Source organism: Cololabis saira, chromosome 4, assembly GCF_033807715.1.
Source record: "Cololabis saira isolate AMF1-May2022 chromosome 4, fColSai1.1, whole genome shotgun sequence".
NCBI classification, from domain to species: Eukaryota; Metazoa; Chordata; class Actinopteri; order Beloniformes; family Belonidae; genus Cololabis; species Cololabis saira.
The window spans coordinates 21,269,573-21,291,558 of record NC_084590.1 but is presented as its reverse complement, the minus strand read 5'-3'; the positions used below and the strand labels follow the sequence as shown (position 1 = coordinate 21,291,558).

The 21,986-nt window shown below is 39.0% G+C and overlaps 1 protein-coding gene across 2 annotated transcripts in view; it reads left to right on the top strand.

The window, feature by feature from the left end:
- Positions 1–21,986, top strand: part of si (sucrase-isomaltase) — a 75,580-nt gene that overhangs the window by 47,449 nt on the left and 6,145 nt on the right. The window contains exons 25-40 of one of the 2 annotated variants that reach the window (XM_061719127.1): positions 2,470–2,604; positions 2,692–2,898; positions 3,090–3,244; positions 3,642–3,810; positions 5,813–5,909; positions 7,268–7,380; positions 7,686–7,811; positions 9,817–9,945; positions 10,356–10,472; positions 10,565–10,627; positions 10,772–10,888; positions 12,239–12,329; positions 12,446–12,584; positions 13,251–13,384; positions 13,518–13,552; positions 14,172–14,288. In XM_061719127.1, coding sequence (XP_061575111.1) covers positions 2,470–2,604; positions 2,692–2,898; positions 3,090–3,244; positions 3,642–3,810; positions 5,813–5,909; positions 7,268–7,380; positions 7,686–7,811; positions 9,817–9,945; positions 10,356–10,472; positions 10,565–10,627; positions 10,772–10,888; positions 12,239–12,329; positions 12,446–12,584; positions 13,251–13,384; positions 13,518–13,552; positions 14,172–14,288 — 1,944 coding nt within the window. Of the gene's footprint in view, positions 1–2,469; positions 2,605–2,691; positions 2,899–3,089; positions 3,245–3,641; positions 3,811–5,812; positions 5,910–7,267; positions 7,381–7,685; positions 7,812–9,816; positions 9,946–10,355; positions 10,473–10,564; positions 10,628–10,771; positions 10,889–12,238; positions 12,330–12,445; positions 12,585–12,990; positions 13,166–13,250; positions 13,385–13,517; positions 13,553–14,171; positions 14,289–21,986 lie in introns of those variants that run through there. The other variant, XM_061719129.1, reaches the window with a different exon arrangement.

The window sequence follows — 21,986 nt, the reverse complement described above, 5'->3', positions numbered from 1 at the left end:
TAGCTGTACAAACCACTTTACAATCATGTAACTCTTTGGTTTTGGTCTCTTATCCTAAAGCAATTCTACATGTCAGCCTAGCTGAGAGCTTTGTTTTTATTTAAGTTTTTTTTTTTCTGTGGAAAAGGGAACTGATGTACCCACTCCAACCTCACAAATACGATGCAGCATGCAAAGTTGGCAGCGGACTATTAAACACAGCAAAACATTCATAAGGAAGAGAGCTTTCCTTTCAGGGCAAGACCTGCCTACAGAATTCACCCAGGAAAATCGTTTAGAATAAATGTTGAATTGGCATCTACAGAATCTAAATAGGCCTCAGTTTGATTACCTGTTTGCCATATCAACTTGATAACGTGGCATTCCATATTAATATAAGATCTCATCACAGCCAGGGAATGTGTGAACACTTAAACTGGATAATAACTAAAACTGTGAAAATACTTTTTACCAAATATTTTGTCATTAAAAACTATGATTTACTTTAATGGGGACGATGTTGGCTGGATGGTTTCTTGCACAGCCACCCTTATGTCATTTATATTAATAAGGCCTGAAATTAAACGATAGCAGTACATTTCAAGGTTGCCCTCTAAGTTAAGTGTAAGAAATGATAGCAATTTGTATTACGTTGAAGGGAAAGCAAATGCAAGACTGAAACAGAAAAGTTAGCAGTAAATGCTTCTTCTGGTGATAAGCAAAATACAATAATCTGTAAAATGTCAAGAGGCCCAGTGAAAAAAAGATGTCTAATAATGTTTTGTGGGCTTGTGTATTCATGTATCTGCACATATGCCATTAACTGCATAACCACAAATGCGCTTGTACAGATTCCTAAGGTCTATCTGGTCACTCACACATGTAGCCATTAATCAAAAGTCTTTTGTGTAATCCGCTGTTCCTGGTGAAGAGTTCATAACTAAGTTATATTGCTCTGGTTCAAATCACTTGACAAATTTGTAAACTTATAACATTTTCCCCTTACACTAGCAGTTGGAATTCATGTAAAACATGCCAAAGTCAAAGCACACTATAATGCATCGCTTCAAACCATGTGAGAACATCTTGAACATAGATGACAACGACACATCTTAGGGCCTTTTTCTTAGTATATTATCCCCGACCCTTGTTTGGTGAAAACAACTCACTTAAATTGACTGGTGGTCGAATGCAGCTGGTTGCCTCAAAAAGTTAATATAAAGATTTTTACAAAAGAGTACAGTGTCGTTCTGTAGCTATATGGCATCCAAATCATAAATCATGTGTATAAATAAATCATACAATTATATGATGTAATTGTACAGGCATGATCTCCAGCGCTATTTTGAAAAACCTCCACTTATTTTGAAGGGTGATAGTCCATTGAGTCTGCCTCCATCACAGTGAAGGAACAAAGGTTTATGTTGGGATATGACACCTCTGAACACAAAGGAGTCAGAGGTGTCATATTCCAACATCTATAATTATGTTAATAACCTGTGTCGGAACTCCCCCTCCAAGTGATATGTTTCACACATTGTCTTTTCAATGAAGCATCACATTCTACACAGTTTCCCATTTTCATACTGTGTTTTTGTCTACTTCCTCCAGGAGAGAATATTAGTTTAAAGAGAGATTTGTGGCTTCAGGCCATCCTCAAACACTTTTTTGCTATTGTTGCTTTAAATAGTTTTTTAATGAGCAAAAAGAGGCATGGTCAAACAAAGAAGAGTGATGTAATGTATTGTTGTTTCTCACATTGTATGTTGGTCAGATGTGTCTTCCACAAGAACAAATAAGAACAAAATGCTGTGTTGTGGAATATTCAACCATCCTGGGTTATATGACATGGCCAACATATGTGGATTGGAAGCCAGCATAAAATCACTTTTATGGCATTGTTTTATTCTTTTACTCAGTGTTCTGAAACTAGCTCTGTAAGCTAGATATAAGGCCACAAGCAATGTGCAGTTGGTGCATATATTGATGCAGTTGTTTTCTGAACAATGAGCACAAGCAGCTTGCACAAATAGTATCCCTACTCAGACCACTTTCAAATTACACCACACCCGTTTTTCCACACAGTTACACCTAATTTCCATTGTTTTGTTAAAAAAGTGTGGTTTTGGAGATCAGTTGGGGGACAGATCCTGTCACTAAGTTATTGAAAGTCACTTCCAGATCCTGTACTGCGTGACCCTCCATTGGCGATGAATGACGTGTAAAGTGACTTCAAAACAAAACTGATTACAAAACAGCGAGTCATGCAATCCCAACAGCTGACTCTGAAAGTCACATAGTCTGAAAGCAGCCTTAGTCATCTGACAGTGTGCAGTGTGTAGCCCAGGGTTTGGTCTTGAGGAAGCAGGCCTGTTTCTACCTGCATGCAGATGTATGTTTTGGGAGAACAGTTCAAAGAGGGGTTCCTTGTATTTATAATCAAAACAATGTTTGATATGGTTTTTATCCTTCAATCCATCCTATACAAAGGTGTTGTTCTTGCGAAACCTCTCCTTGAGTCTGGGAAAGACCTACGTTTTGAAGTGGGAAGACAGACGATTTGACTGCCATCCAGAAAATAATCCAACCGAAGCCAAATGCTTGGAGAGGGGCTGCATCTGGAAGGTGAAGATTTACTCACTGTAATGATCACATATACATGCATCTACATTCAGAAAATGTCATGATTCTTGTCTTTATTTGCTCCTGTAGACAAGTACTGTTGATCGTGTTCCATGGTGCTTTTATCCAGAAGACTATGGATATACTTCTGCAACTCCTATTTTAACCAGTTCAGGCATTACAGTTGACATCACTCGAACCAAGAGATACAGGAGTAGCGGCCGTCCAGGTTCACCACACATTGACAAGCTCCGTGTGGAGATTCGCTATCATACTGCTGACATGCTACAATTCAAGGTCTGGGTTTATCTATTGTTTGGTCCATTTGCCAATGTTTTAGTGTCAATGTTTTTATTAATGCTTGTCTTCTTTATTCCACAGTACTTTCATGAATGTTTGTTTCACATGCCTCTGCTAAATGACAGTAGTACATGAACCTTCACACAGACAAACACAAGCAGACAGAATAACAACTCTTCCATGTCCAGATCTTCGACCCGACAAATAATCGCTATGAGGTACCTGTGCCGCTGTCAATTCCTGAAACTCCCGAGACTGATGAGACCAAGCGCCATTACAAGGTCTCTATTAGTAACAACCCATTCGGCATCCAGGTAATAAGGAAACGCACAGGAACCACATTGTGAGTATTTCCATCATACAAATGAGTCAGTTTCTTTGTTTTTTTCCCCTTTCATATTAACGTGTCAGTGCTCCTGTGTAATCAGCTTTGCCCAGAAAAATGTTTTGAATATCCGTGTGTACAGTAGTTCCCTTTATTCACGTCAGCCTGCAAGTATGACACCATTTTGTGTTGAAGCCCTCATATTTGATATTTTTTTATGTTTTTTTTTGTTTTTTTTTTCTTTTATGTATCAGTTGAAGTTCTATTAATTAAAAAAATTAGTTGATGGGAAGCCTGGAGTTCCTGTGAGCCATTGCATTTATTTCAAGAGAGTTACTGGGAATAAAATCCTTTGACAAAAACTCACCCTAACATTTTCTTCCTCGTTGATCTGCTAATTCTTCCCGTCTCTCAGGTGGGACTCCTCCATGCCAGGTTTTACCTTCTCAGACATGTTCATCCAAATATCAACTCGACTGTCATCTGAGTTTGTCTACGGATTTGGAGAAACGGAGCACCCCTCCTTTAAACATGATCTTAACTACCACACCTGGGGCATGTTCTCCAAAGACCAGCCTCCTGGTGTAAGTGTCACACTAGACCACATGACTGCTTTTACAAGAACATACGATAAATACATAAATAAAAAATGATAATTTCCTATGGGATAAAATGAGCTCCTTGCAGGTTGGCTTTTGAGATGCTTGCTCAGAATCCAAGAAGGCTTTGCTCTTTGTAACCCAGTAACAAGTGCATTTATGTATTTTATCATTACCAATTACAGAAAGTGTGCATGGTCGAAGGATCAAAGAGTATATATGTAGACAGGTTGTTTTTATATGCTAAAAATACCTTTAGAATGTGATTTCATATACCATTAATGCTCTCAAAATTAGTTATATACCTTATCACTGTTAAGAATCCGTCACAAACCATCATCAGCAAAAATAAATTAGTAAACAGTCTAATCAGACCAAACAGCAACTTTGCCTTATTGTCTGTATGGTGTCAGTATGATATAATTTTTCCATTTTTTTTCCCATTTGCTTTTCATTTGGAAAGTGACTCTAGAATAAAACTACAATGGTTTTACAGTTTTGCCAATTTCCATCATCACCACATTTATGCTTGCTCATATGCATCTCTGTGCTGAACATATTTAACATAACACTCTTTAGAGCAGGGGTCACCAATCCTGGTCCTCGAGGGCCGGTGTCCTGCATGTTTTAGAGTTTTCTCTGCTTTAACACACCTGATTCTAATTAATAATCGTCATCAGCTTGTCATTGAGGTCTGCACAATTCTCTTAACGACACAGTCACTTTTTTCACGGTGCAATGAAGCAGCGAAACATGTAAAACATGCAGGACATCAGCCCTCGAGGACCAGGATTGGTGACCCCTGCTCTAAAGACTGCAGGTGTGACTTGTAGACAACCTTCCTGCATAGAGTGTAAACTAGTCTTTGATGTGGTCCTGTTGATTGGAGCCACCGTTATACTGTTTTCCTAGTAGTGTCAAGGCCAGGCAGGAAGAGGTTTCCAACCTGCCTCAGTATTATCTGGCATGATAGCTGATCTCCCAAGAAAGCTGCACAGGGTTCGAACAAATGCAATGGGAGCCCTTGAAAGGAGAATAAAATGTAGCTTGTGAAGAAAAAAAAACAAAAAAACAGAAATAGGAGATGTAGGAAACTTGGTCTTAAACCATATTACATTAAGTTACTCTTTCAATGGGGGGGGGGCAAAGTGATGAGAGTTTGATGAGAATAAGAACAAAATAACATAAAGGTGCTAACACTGACACAGGCCACCACCTGTTGGTGGATAAGCTAATGACTTGTCCTTCTGGAGTTGGGACCATCACACCACAGAGCAAGGCCACAACACTCACACGCACAAGAAAAGCACACGTCTAAATGAAAGTGACACACTGACAGAAGCAGTCCTCAGAGCCGCTGAATAGCAGTTTAACAGCTTCTTATGTACCAGAAGTGCAAGCGGCTGATAGAGTGTAACGTGTCCCTTGAGTTATCGTCACAGGATGGTGACATCTACAAGTGGCAGATTTCCTCTCCTCTCCTACACCTTTCCATCTACTCTTCCTCACAAACTGTCTACTTGCATGCTCTTCTAAAAACTGAAAAATTTTGCACCGTGTCACTATGTAGAAAAGAATCACTCAGCACCATCACTCATTCATGCTAAAGCAATTTACTGTTCCATATCTGAAATTACTCAGATCAAACTCTGAACACTGATCAAGGTAAATTTCAGGACACAACTTTTTTTTTCTAACCAATTCAGGCAGTTTATCTTTAAAACACGATTTAGCACATAAATGTGCAAAGGCTACAGCTGAAGGACTCGTGTTGTTTTTTATGGGAAACTGTTGCCGGGAGCAAATTCACCATAACACCACAATGCTGCTGTAAATACAATGAGACATGTACTGTCAGGGGTAAAGAAAGGGGCTGAAGAGGAAACTGTGGTGCACAAGGGAGTCTGGAGTTGACCACACGGGGACAGATTTCAACAAACATTCAGTAATTTCACACTTTTGATGCTTATGTTTTTGTCTTCTATAGTACAAGATGAATTGCTATGGCGTACATCCTTTCTACATGGGCCTTGAGACCACCACTGATGCTCATGGTGTGCTGCTGCTAAACAGCAATGCCATGGGTAAGAGAAACACACGTACGCACACACACTTAGAAAGTAATACGGCCATTCGCATAGACAGTACAAACACTTACAACAGATACAATCAGCCATCATCTCGTGTACAGATAATACCACTCAATTACTTGTCCGGTGAGTATTTATGAGTTGATAAGTGAAGCTGTCGTCTATGTTTGTAGCACAAGTACACTTCTAGGGAGCGTTGTGTAAAGCCTTCAGAACACAATGTGAACTTTGCACTTATCTCCAATTTTTTGTGCGTGCTTCGTGACCAGTAATACTTGCCTGCAAATGTATATACAAAGAACAGGCACAACTTAATTGAATCTTTCATTAAAATAAAAAAATATATACAGGACTGTCTCAGAAAATATTGTGTTTTCTGTAATGCAATTACAAAAACAAAAATGTCATGCATTCTGGATTCATTACAAATCAACTGAAATATTGCAAGCCTTTTATTATTTTAATATTGCTGATCATGGCTTACAGCTTAAGAAAACTCAAATATCCTATCTCAAAAAATTAGAATATTCTGGGAATCTTAATCTTAGGCTGTAAGCCATAATCATCAATATTAAAATAATAAAAGGCTTGCAATATTTCAGTTGATTTGTAATGAATCCAGAATGTATGACTTTTTTTTTTTTTTAATTGCATTACAGAAAATAAAGAACTTTATCACAATATTCTAATTTTCTGAGACAGTCCTGTATCAGGGCGGATCATTGTTTGCCAATGTCCATCCAAGCTGTGTCAGCGCCAGATTAATCATATCATAACTTATAAATGGATTTATAACAAGGGGGAAAAAGCCTTATGCCCATTTCATGGAGCCCAATTTAATGAACCTTTAATTAAAACCTCCTGAACACAAACACCTGGATGTTTCCAGAAATTAAACAAAAATGTTTTGTGAATTCATCATTGGTAAAGATCATGGAAGACTGCGCAGCTGAAATCTCATTCTCACCAAGAATATAAACAGATGTTTCTTTCAAAACCGTGACAATTGGTATCATTAGCTCCCAAATGATTAAAACGTTTACCTATTAAAAAAAACAACATAACACAAGGATGCCTGTCCTGCGTGTCCTGACCTTTTATTGGTGGCATCTAATTATTATATATGAGCTTATATCTTCTTAATATTATAAAAGTGACAGCAAGATCATTTTCTTTGTACTTGTGTTTGTTGATCTACACTCTGCCTGCACACACACCCACCACCAATCCAGGATTTATGCATTTCTTTATTTACAAATATAGCACAGGATACATACAAACCATATTTACATAACACGTCTTACCATGTATGGATATATGTTTAATAAAAGTCACATACGCATTTTGTCCAGATGTGACTTTCCTGCCAGTCCCAGCTTTAACCTATCGAACTATTGGAGGCATTCTGGACTTCTACATGATCCTCGGACCAACACCTGAAATGGTTGTTCAGCAGTACACTGCAGTAAGTCTTCTTGGACTTTGGGTTTGTTTCATTTGTGTGTCCTTAGCCATGTGTTCATGTGTGTTTCAGTAGTGGCCTGGACTCCTATTGATGGACTGCAGCAGCTGGGAGTTCCTCGCTTCATTGCTTTATCTCATTTGGCCAATATGAAACACACATGCGCACACACACACACACACACACACACACACACACACACACACACACACACAAATCAAACATAGAGGCGCTTCCATTTTCTGCAAAGCAACTATTTTTTCAGTGTTTAACTGTTTTGACTTCCTTGTTTTATTTCTTCTTCACAGCTGGTTGGACGACCTGTTCTGCCTGCTTATTGGTCGCTTGGATTCCAATTGTGTCGCTATGGTTATGCCAATGACTCAGAAATACAAAATCTATACAGAGACATGAAGGAAGCTGGTATTCCCTACGTAAGTTCTGAAGCTTTTATAGAGATGTTTTCATTTTTTTCATTTTCAAAACTCCTTCAGAGTGGGATATTTCAACCACTATATTTGCCCTCCGGTTTGATAAATTGTAGAATACTACTACTTGCAACAAGGTGGCATCATATCACATGGAAATGTATGTCTTAGTTTCTGGTTGTTATGTGTGGCCAGGTATGGGTTGCTCCACACCTAGGAGTATCATCCCAACTCATATTGTATGTGGCTCTTTGTCCAACACAGCAGATCTGTGTCCCCCCATTTGGTCACAAGTGGTATTGTTACACAGAATGGGTTAAAGAAGACCTTTAGATCTGCTGCAAGATCACAAATAGGAAAACCACTTTCAACAGAAATGTTAAAGCCCTGCATATTTTACTTATCATCCTTTAATAGTCCCCCTCTGGGGGACTATTAAAGGATTTCTTATCTTATCTTATCTTAAAAACATAATCTGGGAAGAAATTACTTTTTGATCTCTCAGACAACAAAACTTAATATACAGTGTATTGATTTTGTTTAGAACAAATCCATTATGGTTTTAACATATCAATATGTAAACCCATGATGACAACCAATATTTAAAAAAAAAAAAAATACATCAGGTGAGGAGATTTATTTACTTCCTCTGTTTATCTACTTTTTTCATTTCATTTCATAAAATCTACTTTACGCCCTGGGAAAACCTGCTTCAGTCCAAGGATGTATGACATTTCTCAGTTTCACAAATACTGTTTCTGATTATTCCTATTTTTACATTTAAAAAATTGACTATTAATGTAGTCTCCAACGTTTAGGCTTGTGTTATGAAATACCATATGTGGTATCTACAGCAACAAAATTGCACTTGATGTAGTACTGATGGTTCCCACAAACATCTGGTCCAATTTAATTTCAGTATTTCTGCCTGTATCTGCAGAGACACTGATTTCATTCAGATAATGCATAAGGGATCATGTTATTGTCCCTTTTTCTTATAAAATCTGATCTGAAAGTCTCTTCTTGTCTACTGCAGGTTCTACAGGGCAGACATGCACTCACTGGAATAGACTGAGCTAAAACCAACAACTCAGATTTTACAATATAATTACTGAATGTGCACTATATTAGATGTGATGATGTGACCTTGTCAGTTGTTATTTGGATGAATGAAAATTGACCTGAAGGTTTACCTTGGGTACATCCAATTTAAACTAATCAAATGTGACCTGTAATTTCATTGGAAATCCGATGCATTTTAGGCTCTTCAGTCTCTACACATTTCCTGTTTCTAACCAATGCCTCTGTAGTAAAATAAAATGAACTTTGGGCAGAGTAAAAAAAAAAAGAAAAAAATAAGTTACAGAAAAAATATGGAACAATATTCAAATGTGAATCATTTATGCCTACCCACAGCAAAGTATCCGTTGAAAAACAAGTCAGAAACAGAAGACAGGAAACTCCATTGATAATGAGGTGATCCCCAGAATATGGTGTCTCAAAGCCCTAACTTGCAAGATGCTGCAAGTAGTCAAAAATAACCTTGCATCATTAACTGGAATAAAAAGTAGACGGAAATGTTGCTATTTAAAAAGACTAAGCATCCGCTAGCTTTCCAAACTCGACCTTAAAAGTCCTCAAACACAGCGCGCAATCAAAGCAGACAAACAGTTTTTCTCATAGAAAGAAATACGAGCCAAAAGCAAATAATCTTGAAAACTTTGCATACCTATGCATGTGTAAAATGCCATATGATGCATTAACCTATCGGACATCAAAATAGGTTACCTGCAAACCTACGTAATTACGCAACACTATACTAATCAAGAGAAAATGAACATTTTTTTTCCCCTCGACCTAATGACAACAGACTCACATCAACCCCTTTTCGTTATTTTCAACATTCATCAATAATGAAAAAAAAACTGCTATCAATATTTGGGAGCTGTATATACAGCAAACTGTTTGGTCAACATTAGTTAACTTGAGCTTTAACTGTTGTCTTCTGCAGGATGTACAGTATGCAGACATTGACTATATGGACCGTCAGCTGAACTTTGTCCTGGACCCAGAGTTTAAAAAACTGCCCCAGCTGGTTAACAATATGAGAGAAGAAGGCATGCGGTTCATCTTCATTCTGGTAATGACATTATAGTTTAAACAAGTCTTAATTGTTGGTACATGTGCCATTGCTTTTGGGTTGAAAACTTGTATAGCAATCATTTTATTTCATTGTATTTATTTTTATTACTAATAATGCCGTGTTGTTGGTCCTTGCATACATTTGCATTTGGGACTTTTAAATAACATAACTAATAAAAACTATTGACTGCTTTTCACCTCCACCTGAAGTGCTGTGAAAGTCAATAAATACACACTGCAATGTAATTTATTTCAGCAACGTAGAGTTGTTCATCGGCTGGAAAAGTGAAGCAATGAAAAGTTACAACCAAGAGTAAAATTATTAAATATGTCTACAGCAAAGTATACTTTTGAATTGACCGAAACAGTATTTTACTTGCATTTCTTTGTCTGTACATTTATTTACAGGATCCAGCTATTTCAGGCAACGAGACAGACTATTATCCTGCTTTTGAGAGAGGAAAGGCAGCTGATGTCTTCATCAAATGGCCCAGAGAACTCAGTGATGACATTGTGTGGGGAAAGGTAAAACGGACCTGTTGATGAAAATATACAAAAGACAAAATCATATTTTTCCACATTGTTATGATGTGATTTGTAACCTTTTTTTCTTCTAGGTCTGGCCTGACTTCCCCAATGTCACAGTAAATGAATCTCTTGACTGGGAAACCCAAGTGCAGGTACATTGTTGTCAGTGTCCACTTGTCCATGTGCCTTGTCGTCAGCGTATCAGTAAATCTGCCAGTCTTCTTTTGCGGAAGAGATCTTCAGTTTCCAATATTTCATTTCCTGATTTATTTATTTTTTGATGGTTCCAATTCCAGCGCTACAGGGCATACACTGCATTCCCAGACTTCTTCCGCACTCAAACAGCAAGATGGTGGCACCAAGAAATTGCGGATTTCTATATGAATATAACAAAGTTTGATGGCCTTTGGATTGTGAGTATACTGATGGAGGACATTCCTTTAAGGGGACCAGAATCAGCTTTAATAACAAAGTTTGAACATGTCAGACAGGGAATTTGACTTCGGTTAACACCGTTGGCACCATTGTTGTTCAACGGCGCCATTTTTCCAAAAGAGGATGACACTGGGATGGAGGAGGGAAAAGGGCATCTTCACAATGTGTATAAATACAGTGTCCAGGTGCAAAAAAACACCTCGAAGACTTGCATGTGGGTGTGGGGGGGAATCCCGGCACGGTACATCCAAGTGAGCGCTGCGGCCTTTGTGGCGCTCCAACCTGGTGACTAAGGTGTTAGGGGGGGTGATGCGAGGGGAGCCGGGGAAGGCGTTGAAAATGAGGGAGGTGTATTTATCAGCGTGTGTGTGTGAGCGGTAAGTCTGTGAACTTTGTCCCAGATCTACTCCTCAGCCTTTATCCTCGGTGTTATCAGACGGGACGGTATAGTTCTGATAAAGGTCCACAGGTGTCCTAGTGGGAGCAGAGTGTCTTGTTTTCATTCCTACCAGGGAGATTGTGACTGGAGCGGCCTGCCAAGCCGCCCTGTCAAGGTCAGATTGTAGAATCAACAATTGCATTTGGGTCAGGCAGAATCCAGTAATTTTCCGTCTGCCTTAAGTCTCTGGTTCATCAATGGCGACTCCAAAAAGACGAATTTGTGGTCAATTCCCGCCAAGCCGAGTTTCCAACTTCTCCAGGGTCTTTTCCATCCTACAAATGAGTTCAAAAACTGCAGCTAGTCTGCGATTCTGTTCAATGATCGCATCCAGCTTGTGATTTTGCTCCCCCAACGTTTGAATTTTAGTGTTGGTCGCACAGCTTATCCCTTCAGCCACGTCAGGCAGCTCTGAAAGGGCCAGAACAGCTGTCGACAAATTCCAAATTTGACAATATGCCAGGTAACTGTCAGCTCCAAAAAGCAGAAATCCTGTTATCATAAATCCAATTATGAAGGCATCTTCAACGTCCTCGACCGACAGACATACGATCCTCCAGGGAGTCCATCGTGTATCCAGCAGCAAACGTCCCGTCGGGGCAAGAGGGCTCCCCTTTGCCCTGTCTTGTCTCGTCGAGAAAATTTGGTCAATTGCACTGAGAGACCAGCCAACAAATTCCATGATTGTAGAAAGTTTCGGAGGATGTGAAAAGAAAGGCTCCAAGAGTGACAAGAGAGCGGCATCAGGGCAGATAGGGAGGGAGCGGGAGCAGAAGAGCGTCCGCCTTCACGGAGAGCAGGAAGAAGAATAAACCAGATACATATTCTCCACTCACTCTGGCTGATTTCCCTTTCATTGTCATAATCCGTTCTCTCTCTTCATCTGAAGGACATGAATGAACCTGCCAGTTTTGTCCACGGTACAGTTGACGGGAAGTGCCTTGGTAATCCCCTTCTGGAGAACCCACCATATATGCCACGTAAGAAGCTGTTCCTTGTGTTCTGCGATTATGATAACAAAACGGGGTGGATGTTCTTTAAGGATTTTGTACACCTGTTTTTTTTGTGTGTGTCTGTGTGTCTTTGCACACTTAAGCCCTGGAATCCAGACATCTTGGCCTAAACCATAAGACTCTCTGCATGAACAGCGAACAGATACTTAGTGATGGGAAACGTGTCAGCCATTACGATGTCCACAGCCTCTATGGATGGTCCCACACCAAACCCACCTACGAGTGAGTGATTAAGTCTTCATGTTGTGTTTGTATGTCTTTGAATGTCTTTTGATTTAATCGTCATATTGTTTCGGTGGCATTCACCTGACTTACTAAACTAAATAATGCACTTGACATGATTTCTAACAAGGAAGATATTTATCTATTTTCCCTACTGAGACAAGAATCAACTCCAAGTCTCCCAATCTTGGAAAAATCACACACATAGGGCTTTCAAAAGCCTACATTATCTAAAAAGGAGAACACAGCGCTCTAATAGCAGAGGTATTAAAAGTAAAATTCTGCCCCTGGAGATAAATAATTGGTATCTTCCTGCCAGAAATCTGGTCTCATCAAATCTTTATGATAATAATTGCCAAAGTAGAAGTGCATTGGTCCCTGTAGCAAGATTTTCCTTTTACTACAGGAAGGCAAGACACCGGAGCCAGCTACAGAAAAGCCCTGGGATGCTCAGGACCTGAGCTCTGTTTCAAAGTCTCTTGACTCGTTTAATTTTATTATTGTTGTTCTGAACAATTCCCAATGGTATTTTAGCACATACATTTAATTGGCTGAGAATTTCTATAAGACAGTTCTGGTTTGAAAGGGAGATGATGCAATGGTGTGCGTGCGTGTGTGTGCGTGCGTGTGTACAGAAACCCCTACGTTTTTCCTTTCTTACTGCAGTGCACTGCTGAACATCACTGGGAAAAGAGGTATAGTAGTGACCAGATCCACTTACCCCTCCAGTGGAAAATGGGCTGGACATTGGCTAGGTGACAACGCTGCCAGCTGGGACCAGCTGTACAAATCCATTATAGGTATTTACAGATGTATATGCCTGATAGATTACAGTTTGTTATTCATGATTGCTGATTACAATTTGCTGGCTATATTGCGTGAACTTCAGGATCCATAACAGATCCATAACTTCCTTTTGCCTCTCTTCTGCAGGTATGATGGAGTTCAGTCTCTTTGGCATACCTTATGTAAGTATCAGTATCTGATCTTGGCTTTGATAAGACATAATTTTATTGACGCAACCTTGTCCTTTCTAAAAGGATTACAGCAGTTTGCATGATGTTATTTTGTTTGCTTGACCTGGTGATCAAAGGACATCTTGAAATCCTTTGTGAAGTATGCTTTTAAAAGCCCCACTCCATCCATGACCTTGTGCTGGTCTGTCATCATCTATAAAACTGAATATTAAATGAGTAGTATTTGATTTAGCTTGTACTTTTAAACTTTTGCCTTGGCATGCTTTGATCTGTATGTCCCTTTGTGCTCATTTCTGTCTCTCCCTCTCCTTTGCATAATGTTCTTTCGCTGCTCACCTTCTCAGCGTGCCAAGCAATAATTATAATCTGACCCCTTATTGATCCCCATGTGGAAAATCCTTTGCGTGCCCCTGGCTTAGGTCAGATGCACAACACACGAGGACACTTGAAACAAAACATAGTGCTTGCTTTGACCCAAGTCCCTGTGGGTTGGAGGTGCTCTTGGTAGTCACAGCTGCTTCCTGAAGCTCATATCTCCATACACACTTACTCTCTCTCTCTCTCTCTCTCTCTCTCTCTGTATGTCTGTCGGTCTATCACTGTCTTCCAGACTGGAGCAGACATATGTGGGTTCTTTAACAAAGCTGAGTATGAAATGTGTCTGCGCTGGATGCAGCTGGGTGCCTTCTATCCATACTCACGCAACCACAATGGCAAGGGTAACCCTGTGAGTGACCACAGAAACATGCCATTCTGCACTCATCACTCCACTGTCAGCACACAAATGATACATTCTTGAAACCGTGGCTTTTTAGCTGTAGTGTTTTCCCATTCTTATGCAAAAGGACAGCTAGTATTGAGTCCATCAGTAATAGCTCAACTTGTCAATGATTCTCAGACTTTCAGCTGCAGCTTTGTTGTGACAGAAATGAAGCAGAAAAAATTCCTCATCCACTTAGTTGAAGGAGTACATAGTAAGTGGTTTTTACAGAGAATGTTCTGGAGTTGGATGCACTTGTAAAAATGTTATGGACGTATTCATAAGAAACATGACCGATCCAGAATGGGTGACTGCAGAAAAAAAAGAAGTCTAGAAATACAAACAAAAATGGTATTACATTATACTCAGTACTAGAGTTGAGGGGGGATGGCATCCCCCCTGAAATAAAAACGGTCCAAATCATCCCCCCAGTAAAACTTCCATCCCCCCTTTCCATCCCTTATGTCATTTCATCAATGAATGTGGTTTTACTGCTATTTCAACATTTAGTCATGATCATTACCAGAAGAATAACACTGGAAAAATAACTTGACAATTTTCACCTGTTTCAAGTACATTTTCACTTGAAATAAGTAGAAAAATCTGCCAGTGGAACAAGATTTATCTTCACATTACAAGCAAAAAAATATTGTTCCACTGGCAGATTTTTCTACTTATTTCAAGTGAAAATCTACTTGAAACAGGTGAAAATTGTTGTTTTTTTCCAGTGATGAGTCTTGTTTTAAGTGTAATGAGATTTTTTTTTACTAAAATGAGACATTTTAACTAGAAATAAGACAAATATTCTTGTTAAGATTTTGAGTTTTTGCAGTGATCCATTTTACTTATCCTGTGAAGGACAGAGTCATATTGAAGTTCAGAAAACTGTTTTTTATTGTTGTGTTTTGATGTATTTGATGTAAGCCCAGTGGATATTTAAAGCTTACAGAAGGCTGCATTTAACTGCTGCTATGTCATTCCTGCAGTATTTCTGCCAGTGTTTTGGTCAGTGCTATTATTTGTAATATATTATATTATTTGTAATCAGCACAAATTATCTGTCCCCATATGATAAAATCCACCATCCCCCCTGATTTTCTTTTACAACTCGAGTACTGAGTATACTGTAGTATACTCTCCGTAATAATTGTAATCTTTGGTCTGTTCATTTAAACTACATCTACAACTCTGAAAAGGGAGCTACATGTTCTCAGAGTAAGACCTGATTGAGTTGACCTTAAACAACACCACACTGTGGCGCTCGGTTATCTAAAACTTATTTTAGACTATGGAGTCCAATTTCAACAAACACAGTTCAAACATTTGCCAATGACTCAGTTCCTACTGTTTGTTAAAAATGAAAATTCCCTTCATCTTCTTTGTCAATTCTTCCCTAATTTATGTCTGACAAACAGTAAATATGAACTCACCCAAACACAGAAAAAGATAGACCTGTTTGGCGGTGTGGTGTTGGTGGCATTCACTCTTATGGTGACCTTTAAAACCGTTGGAACACAGCTGAGAAATTCAATAATGCCCGTCCAGAGATCGATACCACCAGGCGAAATTTCTCCACACAAGAGTCTGCAATTCAAGAAGGGATACTGTTTTGTGTGTGGGTGTCTGTGTGGATGGTGTGTGTATGTGTGCTCATGCCTGTGCTTGTCCTTTTTAATGACGTAGAGCGGAGATGAAATTGAATTCTCAAGGTGATCTGAGCACTACTGCGTAACCACCTAACCTCATCTACCCACAGACACTTTTATTCTGATCATTTAATAATGACTTGCAAATAGGTGTTTAAAGATGGGTAAAGGATTTCTAAAAAATCAAAATAAATTGACACTCCGCAGGAAAGGGTGGCACAAAATGACCATTAAAAAAAATAGGAAGTGAGAGTTGATGAAAGAACAGCTTCGATATTTATAATGAATGGAATGATGGAAAATAACACGAGAATAAAGCATCGCAGCACTGAAGGTGCTCGGGCCCTAATAAAGAAAAAAAAAATCCTACAGATACAATAGGGCCCTAAATATGAGGGAATAAATGATTTATGATACACTGGTTTCCCGATTTGTCCAGAGAGTTATACAGTAATGATTAGTAATCATCTTACATGTGACCAGGAGACCCTGTTTGTAGAAAGAAATGTTTCGAGAACTTTGCAAGATCGCTAGCTATATCTTACGTAAAGATGTTATAAGCTTTGAATTTCCTTACAAAGTCATGGTCCCCAGGAAGAACATGTTTTCTCAGGTGTTAGACCAACCAGAAGACAGAAAAAGACAACATACAATGACTTAGCTAATGCTAATTTAACTGTACCTGCAGCAGAGTCCTCTCACTCTCTGGAAGTGTTTCGTCTTGAAATCTTTATCAGCCTGAAATAATTATGGGCTTTTGGAGTTATTCTTGGTGAAGAGCTACTCTGGAGGTATCAACAATTTAAAATAAAATAGCTGGAACCTATCATTGTATGGCCAGTTTGATAGACAGTTTTAATCGCTAACCCTGATATTGATGGGATTTATCACAGGTTGCTACTTGCTGACGTAACTGTTGGATGGGTTGCTTAAACTATAAAAAAATATATATGCACATATATTTTTCTGGTCAGTAGTAGCTATAGAGATTATAATAAGAGAGTGTAACCTCCAGTGTGCTTAACAAGACATATGAGAGTAACATACTAGTACCACAAACCAGGCAGGAGGCCACACAAGGTCAGCTCCAGTGAAGAGAGAAATAGAGAGTTTTTTGCAGAGTCATTCCCAGCGCTCTGTCGTGCCACACACAACTTTCAATGTTGACCTCCAACAATTTCATTGCACTACCAATATACTGCATTGTTCACAGTCATATCAGGGCAAAATTCATTAAACTAGATGTATTTCCACGAAACAGCTGTGCAGTCATATTGGAGTCATGTATATTGTTATTCACTCAAAGATGCATGTTATTGTAGCCCAGTATCTTTTCCTTTACTCGTGTGAGCTGGACAACGCAAAACTGAATGTCAAAGGTTTATTGGACAGGGTTAGGGAACACATTCTGGAGAAATAAATGAAAAGAACAACCAGGAAAATGAGCCAAAAAGATGGAGGGCTGGCATATCCACATTCTTCTTTGAAGCTTGTAAGTAGAAGCGCACACAAACTGTCACAAAGCTCTGCGCAACTAGAAATGTGGCCATAAATTGGGCAAATTCAAAAGATGGATACCCTGTCAGCTTCTCCCTCTTCCCGCTTCTCTTCATCAGTTGCTGCTCTGGTTTCACACAGATGAAAAGTCTACCTTCAGGGTCCAGCAGACAGTGGCGTAACTGTCATATGAGATTTGTGTGACTGAAAGTCATAAAGTACAAACTCAGTTTTTGCTTTGTACAAAATCTAGCTTTTGATTATCCCATTCCTTACTCGGTAAAAACGTCATAACGTCTATTTGCAACAATAAACACTGAGCCCAGAATTAATTAACCTTTTTTTTTATGTTGTTGGGTTGTGGTTTTTTATCTATTGTGTCTGAATGGAATTTTAAACAGGACAGTTTCTTAAATACAAATTATAAATATTATTAATAATGATAATAATAATAAAGATTAATTTGAATTTAATTCAAATAAATATTTGTTTACTTTTAGAAGGTGCTGTCTATCTCTCAGGATCTCCCATCACTGCTTTTGGCAAAAACCACCCAGCGTTATTCTGGATTCCTGTATGTCAATCACTTCATGGCTGGGTCACAAATCAACATGACAAAACTAGCAAAAGTTGATATCATGGCAGTTGATATTATGGTAGACGTAACTAAGAGAGTCAAGGAAGTAATGATGGGAGAGAAACCCGGAAAGAGGAGAAATTAAGGAACGAGATGGAACAAGAGTAGATCTAAATCTCAAAAGAAACTTAAGGGGGATTTTAACTGAATAGTAACATATTCAAAGGAGTCCAATTGACCATAAGACATTTTCTTGCATTGGAAGCTGTCCTTGAACAGAGTGGCAACTCCGCCTCCTGTCATGTATTCTTGCTTCACTAAAGAAACTAAAATTCTGAGGTATACTCAATAAGAACTTCTGTACTATTATCCTGACTTAACCAAGTTTCAATTAAAAACATAAAATCAAGGTTGTGCTTGTTAATAAAATAATTGATTAAGAAAGATTTGCCAACCAGAGACCTGATATTTAAAATCTCCTTAAAAGGAGACACTGGCGAGTTTCAAGGATAACACGCTATACACTGCTATGGCAGATTTAATTTCTCACCAGTTTCATACCTTTTCTGTTACCTATCATCACAGGGATAGAGAAAGCTGATTGAACTCCATGGGGCCCTGACTTTTCCTGGGACAGAGCAATGTTAATATTGACATCACAGCCTGGACCCGGCACATATCAGTCAGACTCACTGATAAGCTGGTTCAGAGGAGGTGGCGGGGGTGGTGACTTTTGGTTGACTGCTGTTTCGAGGTGGTGGTTTGGGAGGGGTTGGGTGATGTGGGGGGTTAAATAAAGGATTTTGGCATGGTGTTAGCTGGATTCCAATATTTACAAGGCTCTTCATCCTGTCAGTGAATTCCAGAAGTGGGGAGTCCTGACTCCCTGGAGAGAGAAAGCTGGATGGGCTCTGGGGGGAAGTGAGGGTTGGGTGTCTCCTGTTGGGGCTTGGTGAGACTCCCCTCGTTGGGCTGTTGGGGCTGGTGGAGAGAGGATGAAGATGATGACCCTGCAGTTTTTCTCTGACTCTGCTGTCCTCCATGGTCATTCCTTATCTCAGCATCCTCACCAGAGCGCCGTCTTATCGGTTGTTTTGGAACATACTGCCTCTTGTCCTTGACGGGGGCTGCTTGTGGCGCAAATGAAAAAAAATGCTGCTTCTTAGCAAACATAATTTAGTGACAACCAGGTTGTATCCTTAGAGTACCTATTTTTTTTCCTCCTTTTTCTTTCGCCCCAGCAGTCAATACCATATGTAGCTAAAATTGCAGCTCCAATTGTAAACCGTTTTGTAATAAAATCAAAATAAGATCATATTAAATACATTTTATTATTTACGAATCATAATAATAATCATGTCACTGAAAACATTGCTGAAATTGTGGAAAATATGCCAATGTCCTCAATTGGCCTCTTTATTTAGACTATTATAGATCTATAGACAGTTTTCTTAAAAATGACACAAGGTTGCTATATAATACACACAGAAGAGCAGAGTATTGATATCACAAGAGATTATTGAGCTTTGCACTATGAAGGCACTAAAACGAATTCCCCCAGTAAAATCAATACATACAGAAAAATATATCAGTTCTCCAATTCTTCTGTATGAACTGAACACTAGGATTTCTGTGTTGACTCCTTATTTGGAATACAATGCTTAACTGACAACAAAGTTCACTGGTGGAGTTTGGCACTGTATTAGATACACAAAAACCCATCCATATAGGTAACCAACCAAATTCACACACGTTCAGTAGCTACTACTATAACTGTGTCCAATGTGCCAGAGCAGAACAATATTTGTATTGCATTTATTCACAGAGATATGGCTTAATACACAGGCGTCTATTAACAAGATAGAGCATCTTCTGAGGTGTTGAAAAAAAAAATGCAGTCATTAGTCCAGAATCCTTTTACGTTTGTCAGGAATGGTTTCATGAGGACCCAAACGCAGGAGAGCGGGAATTCACAAAAAGCAGGATTTATTCAACAAAAACAAAAACGCTGCTGAGCAGGATAATAAAAGGGACCAGGAACATGAACAAGAAAACTGACAAGGAGAACATGGAGGGAGCAAACAGTACAGACCGACCAGGAGCAGGGGAAAGACAAGACTAGATATACACAAAGGATAACGAGACACAGGTGCAGACAATCAGGGCAGATGGAAAACAGGAGGGTCAAGAGAACTGATACTCAGGGACATGGGCTTACAAAACAAAAACAGGGAAATGTCAAATCCTGCCAACGTTGTGTCTATCTGTTTTTCTTTCGTACACACTCATAGAGCAGTAAGATTAATTACTTTCCAATGACCACATTTGATTTTATGGTAATAGGGAAGGTTAATGAGAAGTTACGCAGGTAAAACTACTGGGTCTCCACATAATTACATCCCTGTAATTTTCCCTGGAAAATTTAATAACAATCTGGTAAATACCTTGGGTCATAAGATAATAGAAATGTTCTGCATTCAGTTATGAGCTGTAAGGCCTATAGTCATTAACCACAAAGCAACACTGAATAATCATGATCAAATATCATCCAGAAAAAGCTGGGAAGAAATATTATCATCATCAGTGGCTTTGAGGATTTCAATGAATGGATCGCATTATTTAAATTTTTTTGAAATCACAATTACAATTACAATTACAAAATTGCAATGCATGACTAATCAATTGAATACACTAAGAAGAGAAGATTTGAAATCCACATTGTATTGGTAAAGTGTGTTTCATAAATTAAATTCAAAAGAAAAAGCTAAAGCACATAATTTTTACAAAATGTACAAATCACTGCGTTCTTGTTGATAATCTCGTCTTCTTTCTTTTTATACATAAACTTGCCGTTCAAAGGCCCTAGCAAAGATTTGCTCGCCTCGCTCTCCTGAGTCGCGTCCACGTCTGTCACCCTGCTCTGTTTGTTTGACTAGCAACGCAGGTGGGAGGTGACCTGCCACTGCCAAGTGGCCTACGGGTCCCTCAATGGGCCAAATTTAAAATACTCGCGCATTTTGTCACTCATGATTAATTGCGTTAATTTTCATAACAAGTTAATTAGCAGTGTAATGAATTAATCTAATTAACGCGCTAAACTGACAGCCCTAGTCTAAATTAAATTGTATTTCTGAAATGCATGTAAAATCTTAATCCGACTGAAATCGAACTAGACCAAACTTCTCATAGTCTGACTAACTCTCAGATAATGTGATTCAGGGCTCTCAAGTTTTGAAGTTTTCTTGGAGTGCGCAGAGGAATGTTTATCTTCTAGTGTCCCATCAAAAATTATATTTTCTGATTGGCTGATAGGTCAGTAACTCCAGACAGCTGCTCTGAGCTGAGAATTCAGTATTTCGTAGAGGAATGCTCCATTGTAAGAAAAACCCGTCTCCACTATTGAACATGAATGTTACGCCCCGGCAGAAGCCGCTAAGTTGTGTTGTCTTCCTGTTCTGCAGTTCGTTCCTAATGAATACTACTGCAAAGTGAAAAAACAAACGAGTCTCCTGACTCTTATTTCACACAAACACTCACACAGTAGCGCCGTCTACTGTTGTTTGTAAGATAGGCTGTTGGAATTCCTGTCCAGTGAAGTTAATTTCTCTTTGTGAGAAATGCCATGTGTGGCATGAGAGTGTCAAACTTGTTGAAATGCACCCGCCTTACGCTCAATGCATGAGACTGGAGAGCCCTGATCCGCTTGAAGTTGCGCTAATTCCTGCATATAATATAATGTTCAAACTGGGCTGGAAATGGCCTACACCGAATACAGGACATACAAATCGTTCTGGTATGTGGCATAATGCATCATCCAAAAAAATACAATGCTAACAATCTAAAAGAGGGCAGGAATGCAGATTTTGAGGACTTTAATATAAATCAATTTGCTGCATGAGGGTGTATACTGGGACAAAGAAAATAAACAAAGAACAATGTAATGGA